Genomic DNA, 24588 nt, shown 5'->3' on the forward strand with positions numbered 1-24588 from the left:
AATAGTAAAATAAATAAATAAAAGGTTCTTTAGAAACCTATCTTTATCTGTAAATTAAAACCACCTGTCATTTCAGATTAGATAATTTATTGTTTATCATAAGGAACCTTGGACATTTATTTTTAGACAAATAAAATAACATGGAAATTTGCACATTTTTTAAGTCTGGTAGATTATTCATATTTAATTTCAACCAGAAAAACAGACACTGTAAATAAATAATAGAAAGAAATAATTTAAGAATGACTGCAGTGTGATTGTAAAGTAGGATTTCTGTGACGTAAACCTCATGATGAAATTTTTTTTTTTTAATTGAGTCATTTCAACTTGTAATTACATCAAAATATGTAAGTCCCTTCGGCTGCTCCCTTGTTTGTACTCGGGGTCGCCACAGCAAATCCAAGGTAGATCTGCATGTTGAATTGGCACAGGTTTTACGCCGGATGCCCTTCCTGACGCAACTCCACATTACATGGAGAAATGTGGCAGGGGTGGGACCCTAACCCTAACCCGGAACCTTCTGCACTGAAACCAAGCGCATTAACCACTTTGCCACCACCCCTAATTACATCAAAATATGTGATTCCCTTTAATGTTGTGATCAGGACAGAGTCATTTCTAAAATATAAATTTAACTAGTGATTGTGAATGTTTTTAAAATTGCACACAATAAGGGGAGAGCTTCAGTCTGTGCAAATGTCTTTTGACTTAACTTTGATTTCGTGGACATTTTTAATGATCCATTCATTTATTGTTAAAATATAAAATTAATAAAAATAAAATGAAACAGCTTTTTAAAAAATAATAAAATAGTTGCTGTTTAAAGAGCCTTTTATTTAGAAGCAGGTGATGTTATGCTGGATTCTCGGGACCAGATGAAGGTCTCTTCTGCAGCTTTGACCTCTGGTGTTATTGAAGACACTTTTCTCCTATTTTGAAGAGCAGAGATGTTTTCTTCCGATTGGACTTTATGGTGTTCAGCTCATCAATGGAAGTTTGTGAAATGCATCAGTATTTAGGTTGTCTGCACAGCAAATGTTCATGATTGGGACAAATAAAGAATATTTCTTAAAATATAAAGAAACACTAAACAGTTCATATATATGTGTGTGTGTATGTGTGTATATATATATATATATATATATATATATATAGATATATATATATATATATATATATATATGGACTGAAAATTATTTAAAGTTGAGCTTTTGTGGTCTCTGAAAAAAACTGTAGCTTTATTTGGTTAAAAAAAAAAGGACTGAACCATTTACAAATTAAAGCGTTCACTCATTAAGCAGTGCAGTAAATGTCACATTTTATTTTTATATTATTCTCACCTCGATAAAGCTGCAGAACTAAGCTAAGCTGGTCAAACTGGGAGGTCGCATATATCCAGAAAGTGGGAGATTTCGGACTGAGTGGGTCTGCTCCATGATCCCGGCTGCCTGCCTCGCTCTGCTCAGGGATGTTGCCTGAACCCTGGCTTCTTCGTGCGTGTCGGCCCACTGTCACAGTTCGATCAATATCCCGCCAAGTCGTCAGTCCTCCCTCGGTCGGCAGCACTCTGAAAAGTAGCTGAAAAAAAGCTTCTCCCCGTAGGGTGATGGGAGAATGGTTCTGCTGCTGTTTTTTTAAAGCTTTTTTGTGGTTCAGGCGACACAAATTCAAGATGGCGATTGCTCAACTTTTTTTCGGGTTGTGGAAACAGCCAGAGTGTGACGTATCAATCTCTGCCCCCCTTACCGATTCCGAAGCGAAGCGTCTGACATCACGCGTTAAAGCGTTGGTAGGCATTGCCTGAAGCTTATAAAGTGCCCGGTGTGAAAAGCCCATAACACTGTGTGTGGCATTTACCAAGGCACTCTTAAAAAAATGATTTTTCTTCATCTTGAGTCTTTACCTGGTTGAATAAGGTTCATATAGCATCTGTATATGAACTTTTAAAGAAGAAAAATGAATCCTGAAAAGCAAAGCCTTTTGATGAACAGACTAAATTAGGTCAAGGTGATATATATTTTGTGAGGTACATGTACTTCTGTTTTTAGTTTTTGCTTTTGAATTTTTTATTGCAGAAAATACAACGCGCCTCTTTCTCATATTTACCATAGAGCTCACCAAAACCGTACTACACTTTTTACTATGACACTGTGAATTCTGATGAAGATGAGATAGAGGACCAAGTTCTCCGTAACACTGTTAACAGTGAGGCACTGATGACGGCTTTCCATCTCAACCAACATGGAACCAATGGCAACAAGGTAGGTGGAGCCTGACAGTGTGGCTGAAGGTACCTGAAAATGTGTAATATGTCACTAAAAAATTACATATTTCAGACTCAAGAGGTAACAATGTAAACAAGAGCAATCAGAGATTTTTGACATCCGCCAATCTGGATACGGCTCACCTCCAAAATTCAGTGGAGTTTTCATGACCTAACATCTATCTGTGGTGCAAATTTGGTGAGAATCCATGAAGTAGTTTTGACGTAATCCTTAAAAGTTCATAGAGTGAAACTTGATTCAGAATCTGGATCCAGACACCTATCCAATCCAGTCCACTTTATTTATATAGCACATTTCAAAAAACATAAAAGTTTATCAAAGTGTTGCACAGTGATATAAACACAAGAACAGACGTGACACAAAAGACAAACAAAAAACAGAGATCACACACGAACAGAGGTCACACAACTCTCACGCCGAGTTAAAAGCCAATGAATAAAAATAAGTTTTAAAACGTGATTTAAAAGTAGGTAGGGTGGGGGACAACCTTATTTTTAGTGGTAGCTCGTTCCACAATTTAGGGGCCACCACAGAAAATGCTCAATCTCCTCGTGTTTTTAAATTGCTCTTAGGCACAATGAGGAGCAGAGCATAATATGTATCTGTGGTGAAATTTGGTGAGAATCTGTGAAGAAGTTTTGACGTAATCTCTTCAAAGCTTATATAAAGTGCAATTTTGATCCAGAATCCAGATCTGGATCCAGATCACTTCCAAAATACAGTGGAGTCTTCCATCTCGTAATATCTCTGTGGTGCAAATTTGGTGAGAGTCTGTGAAGTACTTTTGACATAATCCTTCAAAGCCTATGTAAAGTGAACTCTTGAATCAGAATCTGGATCACCTTCAAAATTTGATTTGATTCAAAATTTGAAATTTGAGTTTTCCTTGGCCTAATATGTATATGTGGTGAAAATTTCTTCCAAATCTATGCAGTAGTTTCAATCTAATCTTGCTAACAGTAATCCTTCAAAACCTATGTAAAGTGAAACTTGATCCAGAATCCGGATCCAGATCACCTCCAAAATTTATGGTGTCTTCCATAGCCTAATATCTGTCTGTGGTGAAAATTTCGTCAAAGTCTGTGCAGTAGTTTTAATGTAATCCTGGTAACACACAGACAGAAAAAAATTAGTTAAATGTCAGTGGTACACTGACTAGCCTTGTTGAAAGGTCTTTTTGCTCTTTCAGTTTTCACAACTGATTGATTTGCACTTCCCAGTCACCGTACCATGGAGCAAACATTTCAAATTCAGTGGCTGAGAGAAAATTTTTAATTTAACCAGGTTAGTCCCATTAAGATCAAGATCTCTTTTGCAAGGGAGACCTGGGCAGTTTCCAATTCACCTAGCCTGCATGTCTTTAAATGTGGGAGGAAACCGGAGTACCCGGAGGAAACCCATGCAAACACGGTGAGAACATGAAACTCCACAGGTGGGAATTGAACCCATGACCCCATGAACCCATTCTTGCTGTGAGGCAACAGTGCTAATCACTAAGTCACTGTGCTGCCCAAAGAAAGGATATGTCAGTGGTACACTGACAGGTCTTATCAAAGGTCTTTTTGGTGGTTTAGTTCTTTTGCTTTCAGTTTCATGTTTCATGCACTCTGAAAAGTCATTCAGTGGCTTTGTATAGATCACAGTAGGAAACAGCTATGCTGCCTAAACAAAATCTCTGAAACACATTCAATTTATTCAAGGCCTCTCGTGTAGATGTAATTTCTACATCAAAACGTTAGTCCCCTTTGTGTTTTCCACCTTTAGTAAATTGTTTGCACAGACTTTTGTGTTGCAGCGGCATTTCTCTTTCACGTTCAGTTTATTGTTTGAGTTGGATATACCAAATGAAATGCCTAAAGTTTCGCTGTTACTTTTACTGTAACTTTGCATTTAAGTTTCATTTCACTGAAATAAATTAGCATTTGTTTACCAAAATATATTTTTGGAAAGTCATTAAGACATTTCATTCAGAATATTTGGAAAGGACTACTTATACTGATCATTTTTACTTTAATTTACCAAGATCATCAAGTATATTTAAACAATTTCACAGCTTTTTAATTTACACAATATTTTAATTGTGTTTAATTTAATTATACGCCACTTTTTAAAGGCTCCATTGCGGCGTGAAAATGAGCTTATTTTTGACACATTTACAGCACATTTAACAGCGCTGTCTTTAATTACAGCGACAAAAGCATGGCAATTGTAGAAACTAGACAAACTTCACAAGTATTTTCCCTGATCAGAAGCCTCTTGTAAGGACAAGGAAATGGAAACGGTGATTATTAACAAAATGCTGCTTGTTGCCTGCAGATGTAAGGTGTTGATAAGTTTCACACAGATCCCTGGGTGTGACGAACCAAAGACAACCACTTTATGGCCCAGTCACACGACACTTAACGAAGGGTGACGAAGCCCTGACAAAGGAAAAAAAAACAATTCGTCAGAAAACGTTGACGAATGAGCCGAAAAATTCCAATCACCGAATATCCAACGAATCATGAGCGCAAAACGAACGAAGGATAAACGAGACAAAACGTTAACGTTGACGCTTTGAACGACAGCGAAACCGAAGCTTTGACGCTTTGAACGACAGCTAAAAACAGCGATCACTTACCAGCCCGGTAGGTGGCGGTAAATGGTACCGTCCGCCATTGAATACGAATGAAGAAGAAGAAGACCGACGAAGGCCACGCCCACACAAAGGCGAAACATGTGAAACGTCCGTACATAGTTGATGGAACGTTCTTAACGCTATATTTACTGTATGAAAACATTTAGGTCGTTGAGGCGTCGTTACGTATTCGTTAATTACTCGTTCAGCTGTCGTCATGTTCGTTCAACTGAGGTGAACGAAGAGTGAACGAAAGGCTAACGAACTAACCAAAAACTAACCAAACGATAACAAACCGTCACAAACGATGGCGAAACGAAATACGGATGAATTGAGGTTTTCGGTGGTGTTCGTTGAAGATTTTTGACAGATTAAAAATCCTGACGAAGTGACCGCTGCCAGAACGAAGCTGACGAGGGTTAAGCGATGCCAACGAAAGTCCAGATTTCTTGTTTCGTCAGGGCTTCGTCACCCTTCGTTAAGTGCTGTGTGACTGGGCCATTAGATCAGAGCTTCTCTACCTGTACGTTCAGTATTTGCCACTAGGCGGCACCACCTTGAGGCACAGCAATACTTCTGGTTTGTGCCACCAAGCGACGCCATCTGATAACAGGAAGCTGTAATTCCAGTATTTGCCAACAGATGACTTTTGGTTTATGTTCCCAAAATTTGTGAAGTTTGACCCAATCATCAATGGTACATATTATCGGAACCACTCCAAAAATCATAGGCTCATAGATGGCACCAGTCTCCATGATTTGACCAAATTTCAAGTCAATCAAATGAAAAATACTCAGAATTTCAGGAAACAAACATCAGAGACAGACAAACAAACAAACGTATAAATGAAAACTCAGTGGTACACTGACTAGTCTTGTCGAAAGGTCTTTTGGCTCTTTCAGTTTTCACGACTAATTGATTTGCACGTCCCAGCCACTGTACCACAGACCAAACATTTGACTTCAACAAGACTAATAAACACCAACGATTTTATTGCGTCCTTGGCGGATGTAACTAGGGGAAAACAAAACGTGAGTTCTGTTGACAGCTGTGAGACATGCACACATGCCTGTGTGTGGATATTCTTGCTAACACAATTTCAATTTCAATTTAGTTTTATTTATATAGCGCTAAATCACAACAGAGTTGCCTCAAGACGCTTCACACAAGTAAGGTCTAACCTTACTAACCCCCAGAGCAACAGTGGTAAGGAAAAACTCCCTCTGAAGAAGAAACCTCAAGCAGACCAGACTCAAAGGGGTGACCCTCTACTTGGGCCATGCTATAGATATAAATTACAGAACAACTCACAAAACAAATATACAGGAAAAGCTGTTGGTGCACAGGACAGGAGGGTCTCCAGCACAGTTAGCACACCCATCTCTGGATGGACCTGCACCTCAATAGTAGGGTGTAGTGGCTGGGTTAAGGCATGCTGGGATATGTTTAACCTAATGTCTTCTATTTTCTTCTCAAAGTAATCCAGGAAATCTTAAGAAATGCTATTGGAACAGCTCAACTATATATGGTATATATTATTCCTAAGGACAGACCTATCTTAGGCCTGCAATAGACTGGCGGCCTGTCCAAGGTAAGTCCTGCCTCTCACCCAATAACCACTAGGACTGAAATAAATTAATATAGAAAATGATTGAAGATCTTTACCTACCTTAGCACATAGGGGAGATTTTGAGACTGACATATTACCCACCTTAATGAAGATGCCAATGAGGAAATATCTTTTGGAAGAATGGTATTCTGTCCCTCTTGGGGACACTTTAGGTGATGCTTAATTTGACAGTCAACATAGACCTTTCACCCAACTTCTGTATATTTGACCAGAAATACTCAGTCATTGTGGAAACCTTTTTCATACAGTAAAACCATAGAAATCGGTACGTAAAACTCACTTAAACCGTCATCGTATAAACCAGGTATTCCCACTCACTGGACAAAAACAAAAGCCCCAATGCTTTTGTTTGGTTTTTCATGTAATAAATACTGTATATATCGGATTTTGTATAAAAGACTTTCACTCACATTGGACAAAACGTCCTGTCCGACTGCAGTGCATTTTCATTAAATACCTCACACATGTACAGACAGGGCAGCCTGGATTAACTTGCCCAGTAACAGAGGTATGAAATTAAGTTTTTTTTTTTTTTTTTTTTTTTTTCTCAAACCGTGAACCCACAGCCTGATGTACACCTGCTAAATCAGAGATGCAGAGGCTGTGATTGGTCACTTTTCACTCATCTCCTGTCATATTTTAAAGGTTTTTGCAGTGTAACTAATCCAAAGTCCAATCACATATTTGTTCCGTTTTCCGAATAAACCAACTGAATATAATTAGTTCAACTCTTCACGTAGGTGGATGAGCGAATTATTGATATCATGTGTTTTAGTAGCACAGGTAGAAGCAATACATGGTAGAGTTTTCCACCTCTGGTTACATACATCCTCCTAACTACCAGGACACACACACGTGTGTGTGTGTGTGTGTGTGTGTGTGTGTATATATGCAAGGTTGGGTAAGATTACTTTGAAATGTAATCCAAAAGCAATCAAATTACAAACAATCCAAATGTATGTACATACATACATGTAATCCACATGTATTCTTTCAAAGTAATCCTACCCAACCTTGTGTGTGTGTGTATGTGTGTGTATATATATATATATATATATATATATATATATATATATATATATATATACATACATGCATGCATGCCCTGGTAGTCAGGAGGATATGATGATGGATTTTGTACATTTTATACATATACAATCCGATCCATTTTATACTTAGACAATCCATTATATGTTGGGCATGTTTTTCTGTTGTGTTCACAAATTGACAAGAACTACATTTCCACAACGATACCATATTATACAAATAATGAATGTTTGAGTTCAATGGTACGAATATTTTATGCGGTGAAAGCTGGAATGGTATGTTCCAGCTTTCACCACATTAAATATTTGTTCCATTGAAAGAATGAAAAATCATTCATTATTTGTTTTATGTAATGGTGACAATAGATCCTTGTCATTTGGTATTTTATTAATTTCTAAACAACTGAAAAGGGACTTACACTTAGTGTTCCATTGATGTTTTGATGTCAACAGTCCAACACGAATTTTAAATTGGAGTCCAAAATTGTTCTCAGTTAACTTAGAAAAACAGTTAGTTCAAAAATGATGATGTAGTTCGTGATGCCATGCGCTGACTTTGTGTATTTCTGGAAAAAAAAAAATACTGCACTTCCTCAGTCAAGCCAAAAATCTCATCAGAAATTTATCCATCTTTTCATCCTAACAGCTCTTTATGCCTCCAGACATCTTACAGCTTAGTGGATTTGGGTTTTTTTGTTTGTTTTTGTTTGTTTTTTTGGTGTTAGCAGAATTAGCAACATCAATTAGCTTCTTTAAATTGTCGCCTGTCAGCAAAACAAACTCCACCATGTTTAGCCAAACGCTGCCTCTGGTAGTGTCAGTGTGCACGGTTGTTGGGGCTTGCAATAATGCATTTCATATAGTACCAGAATTGCATGCTAAAAAGAACTATTGCACTATAAATGAAACACAACAGCAAATGGTATGAATAATCCATGTCACATGGCATACAACCCACCAATCAACTGACAAGGATCCAGTCAGCCATTATATAATTCCGGTTATCAAATCAAATCAATATTATTTATATAGCGCCAAATCACAACAAACAGTTGCCCCAAGGCGCTTTATATTGTAAGGCAAAAGCCATACAATAATTAGAGAAAAACCCCAATGGTCAAAACGACCCCCTGTGAGCAAGCACTTGGCGACAGTGGGAAGGAAAAACTCCCTTTTAACAGGAAGAAACCTCCAGCAGAACCAGGCTCAGGGAGGGGCACTCTTCTGCTGGGACTGGCTGGGGCTGAGGGGAGAGAATCGGGGAAAAGACATGCTGTGGAAGAGAGCAGAGATCAATCATTAATGATTAAATGCAGAGTGGTGCATACAGAGCAAAAAGAGAAAGAAACACTCAGTGCATCATGGGAACCCCCCAGCAGTCTAAGTCTATAGCAGCATAACTAAGGGATGGTTCAGGGTCACCTGATCCAGCCCTAACTATAAGCTTTAGCAAAAAGGAAAGTTTTAAGCCTAATCTTAAAAGTAGAGAGGGTGTCTGTCTCCCTGATCTGAACTGGGAGCTGGTTCCACAGGAGAGGAGCCTGAAAGCTGAAGGCTCTGCCTCCCATTCTACTCTTAAAAACCCTAGGAACTACAAGTAAGCCTGCAGTCTGAGAGCGAAGCGCTCTATTGGGGTGATATGGTACTATGAGGTCCCTAAGATAAGATGGGACCTGATTATTCAAAACCTTATAAGTAAGAAGAATTTTAAATTCTATTCTAAAATTAACAGGAAGCCAATGAAGAGAGGCCAATATGGGTGAAATATGCTCTCTCCTTCTAGTCCCCGTCAGTACTCTAGCTGCAGCATTTTGAATTAACTGAAGGCTTTTCAGGGAAGTTTTAGGACAACCTGATAATAATGAATTACAATAGTCCAGCCTAGAGGAAATAAATGCATGAATTAGTTTTTCAGCATCACTCTGAGACAAGACCTTTCTAATTTTAGAGATATTGCGCAAATGCAAAAAAGCAGTCCTACATATTTGCTTAATATGCGCATTGAAGGACATATCCTGATCAAAAATGACTCCAAGATTTCTCACAGTACTACTAGAGGTCAGGGTAATGCCATCCAGAGTAAGGATCTGGTTAGACACCATGTTTCTAAGATTTGTGGGGCCAAGTACAATAACTTCAGTTTTATCTGAATTTAAAAGCAGGAAATTAGAGGTCATCCATGTCTTTATGTCAGTAAGACATTCCTGCAGTTTAACTAATTGGTGTGTGTCCTCTGGCTTCATGGATAGATAAAGCTGGGTATCATCTGCGTAACAATGAAAATTTAAGCAATGCCGTCTAATAATACTGCCTAAGGGAAGCATGTATAAAGTGAATAAAATTGGTCCTAGCACAGAACCTTGTGGAACTCCATAATTAACCTCAGTCTGTGAAGAAGACTCCCCATTTACATGAACAAATTGTAATCTATTAGATAAATATGATTCAAACCACCGCAGCGCAGTGCCTTTAATACCTATGGCATGCTCTAATCTCTGTATTAAAATTTTATGTTCAACAGTATCAAAAGCAGCACTGAGGTCTAACAGGGCAAGCACAGAGATGAGTCCACTGTCTGAGGCCATAAGAAGATCATTTGTAACCTTCACTAATGCTGTTTCTGTACTATGATGAATTCTAAAACCTGACTGAAACTCTTCAAATAGACCATTCTTCTGCAGATGATCAGTTAGCTGTTTTACAACTACCCTTTCAAGAATTTTTGAGAGAAAAGGAAGGTTGGAGATTGGCCTATAATTAGCTAAGATAGCTGGGTCAAGTGATGGCTTTTTAAGTAATGGTTTAATTACTGCCACCTTAAAAGCCTGTGGTACATAGCCAACTAATAAAGAAAGATTGATCATATTTAAGATCAAAGCATTAATTAATGGTAGGGCTTCCTTGAGCAGCCTGGTAGGAATGGGATCTAATAGACATGTTGATGGTTTGGAGGACGTAACTAATGAAAATAACTCACAGAACAATCGGAGAGAAAGAGTCTAACCAAATACCAGCATTACTGAAAGCAGCCAAAGATAACGATATGTCTTTGGGATGGTTATGAGTAATTTTTCCTCTAATAATTAAAATTTTATTAGCAAAGAAAGTCAAAGAAGTCATTACCAGTTAAAGTTAAAGGAATACTCGGCTCAATAGAGCTCTGACTCTTTGTCAGCCTGGCTACAGTGCTGAAAAGAAACCTGGGGTTGTTCTTATTTTCATCAATTAGTGATGAGTAGTAAGATGTCCTAGCTTTACAGAGGGCTTTTTTTTATAGAGCAACAGATTCTTTTTCCAGGCTAAGTGAAGATCTTCTAAATTAGTGAGACACCATTTCCTCTCCAACTTACGGGTTATCTGCTTTAAGCTGCGAGTTTGTGAGTTATACCACGGAGTCAGGCACTTCTTATTTAAGGCTCTCTTTTTCAGAGGAGCTACAGCATCCAAAGTTGTGCTCAGTGAGGATGTAAAACTATTGACGAGATAATCTATCTCACTCACAGAGTTTAGGTAGCTACTCTGCACTGTGTTGGTATATGGCATTGAAGAACATAACAAAGAAGGAATCATATCCTTAAACCTAGTTACAGTGCTTTCCGAAAGACTTCTAGTGTAATGAAACTTATTCCCCACTGCTGGGTAGTCCATCAGAGTAAATGTAAATGTTATTAAGAAATGATCAGACAGAAGGGGGTTTTCAGGGAATACTGTTAAGTCTTCAATTTCCATACCATAAGTCAGAACAAGATCTAAGGTATGATTAAAGTGGTGGGTGGACTCATTTACATTTTGAGCAAAGCCAGTCGAGTCTAACAATAGATTAAATGCAGTGTTGAGGCTGTCATTCTCAGCATCTGTGTGGATGTTAAAATCGCCCACTATAATTATCTTATCTGAGTTAAGCACTAAGTCAGACAAAAGGTCTGAAAATTCACAGAGAAACTCACAGTAACAACCAGGTGGACGATAGATAACAACAAATAAAACTGGTTATTGAGCAAAAGGTCTGTTGTGGTCAGGTCTGCAATATGTAGAGGACAAATAGAGGATTGAAATTACATTTCTACCAGATCCTGGTGTAGGTATGCAAGTACAAAAAAACCCCAAAATGGTCAAATGACAGATATTCAAGAAAAAGTACTAGAACTGAAAATTAGTAAGAATTTGAATATTTACAATTTTAAATTAAGATGAGGCTCAGATAGAGAGGTTATATATGAGAACTAGAGACCGCAGTGTCACTGAGCCGCCATTTTAAACTGGGCAACTTAGTGATTTGTGCCTATAGACGCTCAATTAGTCTTGTCAAGAAACAGGTGGAATATGCCAGAAAGCTGTGCATGTTGGCAAAGCCACAAACGGAGGAAGAAGGGAGACATTTCCTTCCTTAAGTGAGTGGCATTGGTTATTTCTTTCACTTTGTCCGTGACATTTGGTTGATAAACAGGTGTATGTTGCCTATGTATGTTGCCTGCTATGTAAGGCAGCATGCAAAGGCATGGCAGTCTAGTTGAAAATATCAACTAGACTTATGTCTAGTTGATATTTCCCCCTGCTAAACAGATGTCGAGTTAGAGTACTTGTCTTTAGTAGTTAAAATTGTTTGACAAGACCAACGAATTTTTTTTAATTTGCATTTTAGAATAACTGAGCCGCTGCTTGGAGATTATGACCAGCGCTGTGCCACTTACAGTCACACCCACACACAGAGATGTGCACCCACACCACTGACTTCATGAATGAAACCCAGTCAATAAAGGATAATTGTGTAAAAATACAATATATATATATATATATATATATATATATATATATATATATATATATATATATATATATACATATATACTCAACAAAAATGTAAACGCAACACTTTTGGTTTTGCTCCCATTTTGTATGAGATGAACTCAAAGATCTAAAACTTTTTCCACATACACAATATCACCATTTCCCTCAAATATTGTTCACAAACCAGTCTAAATCTGTGATAGTGAGAACTTCTCCTTTGCTGAGATAATCCATCCCACCTCACAGGTGTGCCATATTAAGATGCTGATTAGACACCATGATTAGTGCACAGGTGTGCCTTAGACTGCCCACAATAAAAGGCCACTCTGAAAGGTGCAGTTTTATCACACAGCACAATGCCACAGATGTCGCAAGATTTGAGGGAGTGTGCAATTGGCATGCTGACAGAAGGAATGTCAACCAGAGCTGTTGCTCGTGTATTGAATGTTCATTTCTCTACCATAAGCCGTCTCCAAAGGCGTTTCAGAGAATTTGGCAGTACATCCAACCAGCCTCACAACCGCAGACCACGTGTAACCACACCAGCCCAGGACCTCCACATCCAGCATGTTCACCTCCAAGATCGTCTGAGACGAGCCACTCGGACAGCTGCTGAAACAATTGGTTTGCATAACCAAAGAATTTCTGCACAAACTGTCAGAAAGCGTCTCAGGGAAGCTCATCTGCATGCTCGTCGTCCTCATCAGGGTCTCGACCTGACTCCACTTCGTCGTCGTAACAGACTTGAGTGGGCAAATGCTCACATTTGCTGGCGTTGGCACGTTGGAGAGGTGTTCTCTTCACGGAAGAATCCCGGTTCACACTATCCAGGGCAGATGGCAGACAGCGTGTGTGGCGTTGTGTGGGTGAGCGGTTTTCTGATGTCAATGTTGTGGATCGAGTGGCCCATGGTGGCGGTGGGGTTATGGTATGATCAACTCTATGCGAAGATGTGTTGCACTGCATGAGGCAAATGGTGGTCACACCAGATACTGACTGGTATCCGCTCCCAATAAAACAAAACTGCACCTTTCAGAGTGGCCTTTTATTGTGGACAGTCTAAGGCACACCTGTGCACTAATCATGGTGTCTAATCAGCATCTTGATATGGCACACCTGTGAGGTGGGATGGATTATCTCAGCAAAGGAGAAGTGCTCACTATCACAGATTTAGACTGGTTTGTGAACAATATTTGAGGGAAATGGTGATATTGTGTATGTGGAAAAAGTTTTAGATCTTTGAGTTCATCTCATACAAAATGGGAGCAAAACCAAAAGTGTTGCGTTTATATTTTTGTTGAGTGTGTGTGTGTATATATATATATATATATATATATATATATATATATAGTAATGGTTTTAGGAGCCACGCTGCGCTGAACGCAGCAGCAGCTCAGCTCAGCAGCTGGAACAGATCAGATCTGTGTAATTTTCAACACTAATATTTGGGAGTGTGTGTGTGTGTGTGTGTGTGTGTCAGAGTAAGTTTAATACTTTCCTTACATAATTTAGTGTTAGTTAATTTTACTGGCTCGATGTCCAGGTCAGAATGGCATTTTAACACGTATTTCGCAAGCATTTTTCTGAGTGTGTTCAGTCGCAAATCCACATTGAAAATGCTTTAACATCCAGGAACTTAGTAAATATTTTGCCGGGTTAGGAGGTGTCATGTCACTGTCCATGAATGGACATTCGCTTTTAGTAGGCAACATTGGGAGTGCAGACTCCAGTTCTCGTATATAACCTCTTTGGGTTCAGTGGTACCCCTGACCCCCAACCTAACTTATAAATAGCACATATCAAAAATGAAATGATTATGACACATAATATCGTGGAAAAAGACAAGGTGCAAGTAAATACAGTAGAAGTGAGTAGCAGTTTTCAGATTTGCGATTGAAGTGTCTGGTGTTGTGTGTGCAGGTACCCATCTGTACATGTTTAGTTAGTACTACCTAACAATATGTAAAGTGATGGCAGGACACCAAACATAGAAAGATCCCCATGCAATCTGTACCAGATTTACTTTGGTGACCCAGAGTGACCAGATGCAGCTTGCAAGTCTCTCTCTCTCTCTCTCGCTCACACACAATTTTAGCATGTCAGGACACAATTAAAGTGTGTTTTGTTGATACTTTGGGATGTATTTTAGTTGGTAATCTAAAAAGATAAAATTGTGTTTTTTGTCTGTCATTGAATATGTCAGCATATGGAGAAGGTAAAGGAGAAACTGTGGGAAGATCATTTCTTGGAGTTTGGCCGTGGCGTCCACATGTTTCGCACTGAGAAAATCCAAAGGCTGATTGCCATGGGAATTCCAGACTCTCTACGTGGCGAGCTGTGGATGACACTTTCCGGTGAGAAGAAATCCCAAATTAAATCTGCTCCAAAGCATATTCAGGCTCTTCCTTCAGCACATCACATAGAAGTGGAAAAATAATAATAGTAATATATTTAAAAAGCGCTTTTCAAAACACTCAGACACTGTACAGATCTAAATCACCATAAAAACAGGATGAAAACAATCATTTCAAATATTAAAAGCAGATCTGAACAGGTGGGTTTTGAGTCCTTTCTTGAAAGTGGGGAGGTCTGGGCAGTCGCAGAGTTGTTGGGGCAGTGAGTTCCAGAGGGTGGGGTGGCCATGGAGAAGGCTCTGTCACCCCAGGTTCAAAGCTTGGTCCTACAGGGGAAGGACAGGAGGTTGGCATTGGAAGAGTGGAGGGAGCGAGGTGGAGTGTGGTGATGGAGCAGGTCAGTGAGGTACGGAGGGGTCAGATTGTGAAGGGTTTTGAATATGAGAAGAAGGAATTTGAACTGGATGCGGTAAAGAACAGGGATCCAGTTGAGGTTCTGAAGGACTGGTGTGAGTGAGGAGGTGCGCTGCAGAGTTCTGAATGTATTGAAGTTCGTTGAGTGATTTGGAGAATTCTGTTGCAGAAATCGGTTCTGGAAGTAACGAAAGCATGGATGAGAGTTTCAGCTGAGAAAAATGAAAGGGATGGGCAGAGTCTAGCAATGTTTTTGAGATGAAATAAGGCAGTCCTTATTTGTTTCTGTAAGGCGGTGAGTGAGTGTGGACTGTGTTCAGAATCAGAAGTTTATTGCCATTGCCAATAAACAGGATTCACAGACTAGGAATTTGCTTTGATATAATGGTGCAACATTAAGCAGAAAGCAATATAAAATACTAAGATAAAATATAAAATAGTATGTGCTAAAATAAGATAAAATATAAGATAAAATATGAAAGGCTGTGTGCAACAGAAAAACTGTGCAGTGGGAGGAGTGCAATTAAAAACCAAAGTACATTTGTCTAAAGTGACCCGTGATAAAATGATAAAGTGACAGAGTTAAGGTAGGTGACTGAGTTATGAGGTGTTCATGAGTCTAATGGCAGAGGGGAAGAAACTGTTCTTATGGCGGGAGGTTCTGGTCCGGATGGACCGTAGCCTCCTGCCCGAGGGGAGTGGTTCGAATAGACCGTGTGCAGGGTGAGAAGGGTCAGCTGTGATCCGACCTGCTCGGCCCAGAGTCCTGGAGATGTGCAGGTCGTGGAGAGATGGAAGGCTACAGCCAATCACCTTCTCAGCAGAGGCCACAATGCGCTGCAGTCTGTGTCTGTCCCTGGCTGTGGCCCCGGTGTACCACACCGTGATGGAGGAGCAGAGGATGGACTCGATGATGGCCGTGTAGAACTGCACCATCAGCTGGACAGGCAGCTTGGCCTTCTTCAGCTGCTGCAGGAAGTACATCCTCTGCTGGGCCTTCTTGATGAGGGAGCTGATGGTTGACTCCCACTTGAGGTCCTGGGTGATGGTGGTGCCGAGGAAGTGGTGACAGTCCACAGTGGTGATGGGGCTGTTGTTTATGGATGTTGTGGAGATGTACAGTTGTATATTGTCAGCGCAGCAGTGAAAGTGGAGGCCATGGCGGCACATGATCTTATCGAGGGGAAGGATGTAGATAATGAACAGGAGAGGGCCAAGCACCGAACCCTGAGGGACACCTTGTAGCAGTGGAGCAATGGAGGAGGAGCAGTTGTTTATATGGAAGTACTGTTGCCGGTTTGTGAGGTAGGACTTAAGCCAGGTCAGAGCAGTTCCAGTGATGTTCAGGGTGTTCTTGAGGCAGGAGAGGAGGATGGAGTGGCTGATGGTGTCAAATGCAGAGGTGAGGTCCAGGAGGATAAGGATGTTTAGGTGGCCGGAGTTTGCGGTGAGAAGGTCAGTTGTGACTTTAAGTAGAGCTGTTTCTGTGCTGTATTTTGGTCTGAAGACGGATTGGAAAGGTTCAAATAAACTGTTGGAGTTTAGGTGTTTGAAGTTGTGCAGCTATGACATTCTCAAGGATTTTAGACAGAAATGGTAAGTTGGAAATGGGTCAGAAATTAGTAGGATTGTCAGTGTCAAGGTCAGGTTTTTTGATTATGGGATGATAGCTGCCAGCTTGAGAGACTGCGGGACCGTACCTGAGGAAATTGAAGAGTTTATTATGCCTGTGATTAAAGGAGATAATATTGGAAAACATGTTTTGATGAATGAAGAAGGAATGGGGTCTAGGGTGCAGGTGGGAGTTTTGATGTCACTGAAAAGTTTGGATAGATCAGTTAAGGAAATGGAGAACTACAAGAGCTGCGGAGTGGAGCTGTGAGGAGACGAGTCAGGCTGTGGAGTTGAATGGGAGGTGGAGAGATTGAGAGAACTGTAGATGTTGTCAACTTTGGTCTGAAAAAAAAGAAAGAAAATTGTTACATTTAGAGACAGTGAAAAATGAGGTGTCGTCACTGGGGGTAAGAAGTTTGTTGATTGAAGATTGTGATGTGGCAAAACCAACAATTAATTTGTTTTGCCACATACACTCAACAAAAATATAAATGCAACACTTGGTTTTGCTCCCATTTTGTATGAGATGAACTCAAAGATCTAAAACTTTTTCCACATACACAATATCACCATTTCCCTCAAATATTGTTCACAAACCAGTCTAAATCTGTGATAGTGAGCACTTCTCCTTTGCTGAGATAATCCATCCCACCTCACAGGTGTGCCATATCAAGATGCTGATTAGACACCATGATTAGTGCACAGGTGTGCCTTAGACTGTCCACAATAAAAGGCCACTCTGAAAGGTGCAGTTTTATCACACAGCACAATGCCACAGATGTCGCAAGATTTCGGGAGCGTGCAATTGGCATGCTGACAGCAGGAATGTCAACCAGAGCTGTTGCTCGTGTATTGAATGTTCATTTCGCTACCATAAGCCGTCTCCAAAGGCGTTCCAGAGAATTTGGCAGTACATCCAACCAGCCTCACAACCGCAGACCACGTGTAACCACACCAGCCCAGGACCTCCACATCCAGCATGTTCACCTCCAAGATTGTCTGAGACCAGCCACTCGGGCAGCTGCTGAAACAATCGGTTTGCATACCCAAAGAATTTCTGCACAAACTGTCAGAAACCGTCTCAGGGAAGCTCATCTGCATGCTCGTCGTCCTCATCGGGGTCTCGACCTGACTCCAGTTCGTCGTCGTAACCGACTTGAGTGGGCAAATGCTCACATTCGCTGGTGTTTGGCACGTTGGAGAGGTGTTCTCTTCACGGATGAATACCGGTTCACACTGTTCAGGGCAGATGGCAGACAGCGTGTGTGGCATCGTGTGGGTGAGCGGTTTTCTGATGTCAGTGTTATGGATCGAGTGGCCCATGGTGGCGGTGGGGTTATGGTATGGGCAGGCGTCTGTTATGGACGAAGAACACAGGTGCATTTTATTGATGGTATTTTGAATGCACAGAGATACTGTGACGAGATCCTGAGGCCCATTGTTGTTCCATCCAAGAACATCACCTCATGTTGCAGCAGGATAATGCACGGCCCCATGTTGCAAGGATCTGTACACAATTCTTGGAAGCTGAAAATGTCCCAGTTCTTGCATGGCCGGCATACTCACCGGACATGTCACCCACTGAGCATGTTTGGGATGCTCTGGACCGGCGTATACGACAGCGTGTACCAGTTCCTGCCAATATCCAGCAACTTCGCACAGCCATTGAAGAGGAGTGGACCAACATTCCACAGGCCACAATTGACAACCTGATCAACTCTATGCGAAGGAGATGTGTTGCACTGCATGAGGCAAATGGTGGTCACACCAGATACTGACTGGTATCCCCCCCCCAATAAAACAAAACTGCACCTTTCAGAGTGGCCTTTTATTGTGGACAGTCTAAGGCACACCTGTGCACTAATCATGGTGTCTAATCAGCATCTTGATATGGCACACCTGTGAGGTGGGATGGATTATCTCAGCAAAGGAGAAGTGCTCACTATCACAGATTTAGACTGGTTTGTGAACAATATTTGAGGGAAATGGTGATATTGTGTATGTGGAAAAAGTTTTAGATCTTTGAGTTCATCTCATACAAAATGGGAGCAAAACCAAAAGTGTTGCGTTTATATTTTTGTTGAGTGTAACTGCATGGTAGCATCAGTAACACTGAAGCAAAACCAGTGAACCTCACAGTGAAAACAAAGGTTCATTCTCCAAAGTATCAAAGCCAGGAGAACAAGGTCCGTCATCAAGCTACAATATGCCAATGCTGCCCGTGCTACCATGCCTGAGGGTCTCCAAGCCAAAGTCACCTGTGCAATCGCATGAAATGTTTGTTTTTTCTCTCATCGAGATGTTTTTTTCAATCGTGACATCAAGATGTCAACCAAGATCATGGTAGACATCGTCCCCCCTGGGGGAGAAGATATCCAGGGGGGAAGATATACTGTTACACCAGCCCTCCACAATATTTTCTGTTTCTCATTTGGCTCTTTGCAAAAAATAATTGCCCACTTCTGGCTTAGTACATTTTAACAGTTACAGAGTTTGTTAAATTTATATTTTCAGGACTTCACATGAAACATGTTATTTGTTGGCAGGAAAGATGCTTGTAAGATATTGGTACTTTAAGGCTTTAGAGAATTACTTCACAAATTATAGTTTGTCCCCCTCTATGTTATGCAGATGGATCATCTGAGCTTACATTCCATGAGGGATACTACACCAGCCTGGTGCAGAAGTCCATGGGTCAGAGCAACCTGGCCACTGAGGAGATTGAAAGGGATCTGCATCGCTCCCTGCCAGACCATCCTGCATTCCAGAACCCCACTGGTATTGCTGCGCTCAGACGTGTCCTCACCGCATATGCTCACCGCAACCCGAAGATTGGATACTGTCAGGTAGGAAGCTGAGCAGTATGGCTGTGTGGATGATGTAGTAAAATGACTTAAATCATTGTAGGATAAGTCATTGTAGGATCAATGGTCCGAGGGACAGTATTCTGAATTGAGTAATACTTGATTGAAATAAAAGGATTAATAAATGGAATAGTTTTGACTGTGTTGAATATTTGGTCTCCAAAGTAAAAGTTAAAAGTCAAACAAGGTCCATTGGATTCTATGACAGATGACATATATGTTACCCTGTAATGTGATAACTAAGCAGATGGTGCAAATGTTTCCTTATTAGAACCCTATTAGCCGTTTTTTATTAATCCTTTTTTACTGAAATTGGAGCAACTTTAACTTTTGACCCCTGAACAAACTGAAATTGAAAGTTTTGCTATTTTTACCCCATATCTCCAGAACATTTCATCATAGATAGTCCAAACTACACTTTTTTGAAATTATTATGATCACACAAATAATGTGATATAGTCTTCAATGTGATTGGAGCATTTTTAAATTTTGACCTCTGTGTAATTCTTCATTGACCCGTACCTAGCTACAGCTACCACCCTGGGATGGCTATCATTTCTGCATAATCCAGCCTCAGTGTGCCATGGTACACTGAGGCTGTTATCAAAACAGTACATGAAACGCTCTCTCTTCCTCCCAGTGCAAGTTAAAACTCTACCATGCAAAGCAAAAGCCATACATCAACAACATCCAGAAATGCCGCCGCCTTCTCTGGGCCTGAGCTCATTTGAAATGGACAGACGCAAAGTGGAAAAGTGTGCTGTGGTCTGATGAGTCCACTTTTCAAATTATTTTTGGAAATCATGGATGTCGTGTCCTCCGGACAAAAGAGGAAAAAGACCATCCAGATTGTTACTAGCGCAAAGTTCAAAAGCCAGCATCTGTGATGGTATGGGGGTGTGTTAGTGCCCATGACATGGGCATCTTACACATCTGTGATGGCACCATCAATGCTGAAAGGTACATCCAGGTTTTGGAGCAACAAATGCTGCCATCCAAGCAACGTCTTTTTCAGGGGTGTCCCTGCTTATTTCAGCAAGACAATGCCAAGTCACATTCTGCACATGTTACAACAGCGTGGCTTCATAGTAAAAGAGTGCGGGTACTAGATTCGCCTGCCTGCAGTCCAGACCTGTCGCCCATTGAAAATGTGTGGCGCATTATGAAGCGCAAAATACGACAATGTAGACAAGTGAAGTGGTACATCAAGCAAGAATGGGAAACAATTCCACCTACAAAGCTTCAACAATTAGTGTCCTCAGTTCCCAAACACTTATTGAGTGTTGTTAGAAGGAAAGGTGATGTAACACAGTGGTAAACATATCACTGTCCCAGCTTTTTTGTTTTTTTGTTTTTTTAATATTTTATTTTTATTAAGAAAGGGCAGATATAGAAGTACCAAGCATATACACAGATACATTCCCTTTCTCTTTTTTAAAGAAAAGACCGGAGAGTGTGTTCAGTATCCCTCCAGGTGAGTCCAGGTCTCTTTGAGAATGTCCCTTCACCCCAAGAGAAGACAATATTGCAGGCCAGCCGCTCATCACACATTTGAAAACTGAAACCAGGGATCAAAAAGGGAGAAATCCAAGAAGAGAGAACATGTTTCACATGGTGAATTGTAAACAATCTTGTTTTCAAACACACAACCCAACCTGATTTTACGCAATTCAACAACTTAAGTAAACTATATACAGGAACAACAGATGGGGTGCTCTGCCAGGCACTGCTGCCATGAGAAAAAAAAAACTAAATAGAATACAATAATTGCAATAATACACTTTTTGGTGGTTTACAGTACCAATGTGTTCAGACAAAATCTGCTCTCATAGGGGTTATGAATTCAAGCCAGTTCTTCCAAATATGGTAGGATGAGGAGTTCAACTTCTCCATCTTGAAAATTTCCAGGATGATGCCCACCCAATCCTCCAGAGTAGGGAGATTTGGACTTAGCCATTTCTTAGTAATAGTTTTTTTTTACTTGCCACCAGAAGAATTTGTAGTAATTTTATATTGCTTCTTATTTTTAGAAATGGGGTGTATCCCAGATAAAAGGATTCAAAACAAAGGTATTTGAATATTAAAAACTTGACTTAAGGAGTCACTGACCTCTCTCCAAAATAAGTTAAATTTGTGACACTTCCAAATAATATCAATCAATCAATCAATCAATTTTTTTATATAGCGCCAAATCACAACAAACAGTTGCCCCAAGGCGCTTTATATTGTAAGGCAAGGCCATACAATAATTATGTAAAACCCCAACGGTCAAAACGACCCCCTGTGAGCAAGCACTTGGCTACAGTGGGAAGGAAAAACTCCCTTTTAACAGGAAGAAACCTCCAGCAGAACCAGGCTCAGGGAGGGGCAGTCTTCTGCTGGGACTGGTTGGGGCTGAGGGAGAGAACCAGGAAAAAGACATGCTGTGGAGGGGAGCAGAGATCGATCACTAATGATTAAATGCAGAGTGGTGCATACAGAGCAAAAAGAGAAAGAAACAGTGCATCATGGGAACCCCCCAGCAGTCTACGTCTATAGCAGCATAACTAAGGGATGGTTCAGGGTCACCTGATCCAGCCCTAACTATAAGCTTTAGCAAAAAGGAAAGTTTTAAGCCTAATCTTAAAAGTAGAGAGGGTGTCTGTCTCCCTGATCTGAATTGGGAGCTGGTTCCACAGGAGAGGAGCCTGAAAGCTGAAGGCTCTGCCTCCCATTCTACTCTTACAAACCCTAGGAACTACAAGTAAGCCTGCAGTCTGAGAGCGAAGCGCTCTATTGGGGTGATATGGTACTACGGGGTCCCTAAGATAAGATGGGACCTGATTATTCAAAACCTTATAAGTAAGAAGAAGAATTTTAAATTCTATTCTAGAATTAACAGGAAGCCAATGAAGAGAGGCCAATATGGGTGAGATATGCTCTCTCCTTCTAGTCCCCGTCAGTACTCTAGCTGCAGCATTTTGAATTAACTGAAGGCTTTTTAGGGAACTTTTAGGACAACCTGATAATAATGAATTACAATAGTCCAGCCTAGAGGAAATAAATGCATGAATTATCTTTTCAGCATCACTCTGAGACAAGACCTTTCTACTTTTAGAGATATTGCGCAAATGCAAAAAAGCAGTCCTACATATTTGTTTAATATGCGCTTTGAATGACATATCCTGATCAAAAATGACTCCAAGATTTCTCACAGTATTACTAGAGGTCAGGGTAATGCCATCCAGAGTAAGGATCTGGTTAGACACCATATTTCTAAGATTTGTGGGGCCAAGTACAATAACTTCAGTTTTATCTGAGTTTAAAAGCAGGAAATTAGAGGTCATCCATGTCTTTATGTCTGTAAGACAATCCTGCAGTTTAGCTAATTGGTGTGTGTCCTCTGGCTTCATGGATAGATAAAGCTGGGTATCATCTGCGTAACAATGAAAATTTAAGCAATGCTGTCTAATAATACTGCCTAAGGGAAGCATGTATAAAGTGAATAAAATTGGTCCTAGCACAGAACCTTGTGGAACTCCATAATTAACCTTAGTCTGTGAAGAAGATTCCCCATGTACATGAACAAATTGTAATCTATCAGATAAATATGATTCAAACCACCGCAGCGCAATGCCTTTAATACCTATGGCATGCTCTAATCTCTGTAATAAAATTTTATGGTCAACAGTATCAAAAGCAGCACTGAGGTCTAACAGAACAAGCACAGAGATGAGTCCACTGTTGAGGCCATAAGAAGATCATTTGTAACCTTCACTAATGCTGTTTCTGTACTATGATGAATTCTAAACCCTGACTGAAACTCTTCAAATAGACCATTCCTCTGCAGATGATCAGTTAGCTGTTTTACAACTACCCTTTCAAGAATTTTTGAGAGAAAAGGAAGGTTGGAGATTGGCCTATAATTAGCTAAGATAGCTGGGTCAAGTGATGACTTTTTAAGTAATGGTTTAATTACTGCCACCTTAAAAGCCTGTGGTACATAGCCAACTAATAAAGACAGATTGATCATATTTAAGATTGAAGCATTAATTAATGGTAGGGCTTCCTTGAGCAGCCTGGTAGGAAAGGGGTCTAATAGACATGTTGATGGTTTGGAGGAAGTAACTAATGAAAATAACTCAGACAGAACAATTGGAGAGAAAGAGTCTAACCAAATACCAGCATTACTGAAAGCAGCCAAAGATAACGATATGTCTTTGGGATGGTTATAAGTAATTTTTTCTCTAATAGTTAAAATTTTATTAGCAAAGAAAGTCATGAAGTCATTACTAGTTAAAGTTAAAGGAATACTCGGCTCTATAGAGCTCTGACTCTTTGTCAACCTGGCTACAGTGCTGAAAAGAAACCTGGGGTTCTTATTTTCTTCAATTAGTGATGAGTAGTAAGATGTCCTAGCTTTACGGAGGGCTTTTTTTATAGAGCAACAGACTCTTTTTCCAGGCTAAGTGAAGATCTTCTAAATTAGTGAGACGTCATTTCCTCTCCAACTTACGGGTTATCTGCTTTAAGCTGCGAGTTTGTGAGTTATACCACGGATTCAGGCACTTCTGATTTAAGGCTCTCTTTTTCAGAGGAGCTACAGCATCCAAAGTTGTCCTCAATGAGGATATAAAACTATTGACGAGATAATCTATCTCACTCACAGAGTTTAGGTAGCTACTCTGCACTGTGTTGGTATATGGCATTGGAGAACATAAAGAAGGAATCATATCCTTAAACCTAGTTACAGCGCTTTCTGAAAGACTTCAACTGTAATGAAACTTATTCCCCACTGCTGGGTAGTCCATCAGAGTAAATGTAAATGTTATTAAGAAATTTCCATACCATAAGACAGAACAAGATCTAAGATATGATTAAAGTGGTGGGTGGACTCATTTACATTTTGAGCAAAGCCAATCGAGTCTAACAATAGATTAAATGCAGTGTTGAGGCTGTCATTCTCAGCATCTGTGTGGATGTTAAAATCGCCCACT

General features: G+C 40.2%; 1 protein-coding gene across 2 annotated transcripts in view; it reads left to right on the forward strand.

Moving 5' to 3' along the window:
* The window catches only part of LOC117524187 (TBC1 domain family member 8), a 225040-nt gene that overhangs the window by 120471 nt on the left and 79981 nt on the right, over positions 1 to 24588 (forward strand). For both annotated transcript variants that reach the window (XM_034185948.1, XM_034185947.1), the window contains 3 exons: positions 2112 to 2261; positions 14570 to 14720; positions 19380 to 19594. In XM_034185948.1, coding sequence (XP_034041839.1) covers positions 2112 to 2261; positions 14570 to 14720; positions 19380 to 19594 — 516 coding nt within the window. The remainder of the gene's footprint in view (positions 1 to 2111; positions 2262 to 14569; positions 14721 to 19379; positions 19595 to 24588) is intronic.

The sequence above is a fragment of the Thalassophryne amazonica genome, chromosome 14 (assembly GCF_902500255.1).
Source record: "Thalassophryne amazonica chromosome 14, fThaAma1.1, whole genome shotgun sequence".
Taxonomy (NCBI): Eukaryota; Metazoa; Chordata; class Actinopteri; order Batrachoidiformes; family Batrachoididae; genus Thalassophryne; species Thalassophryne amazonica.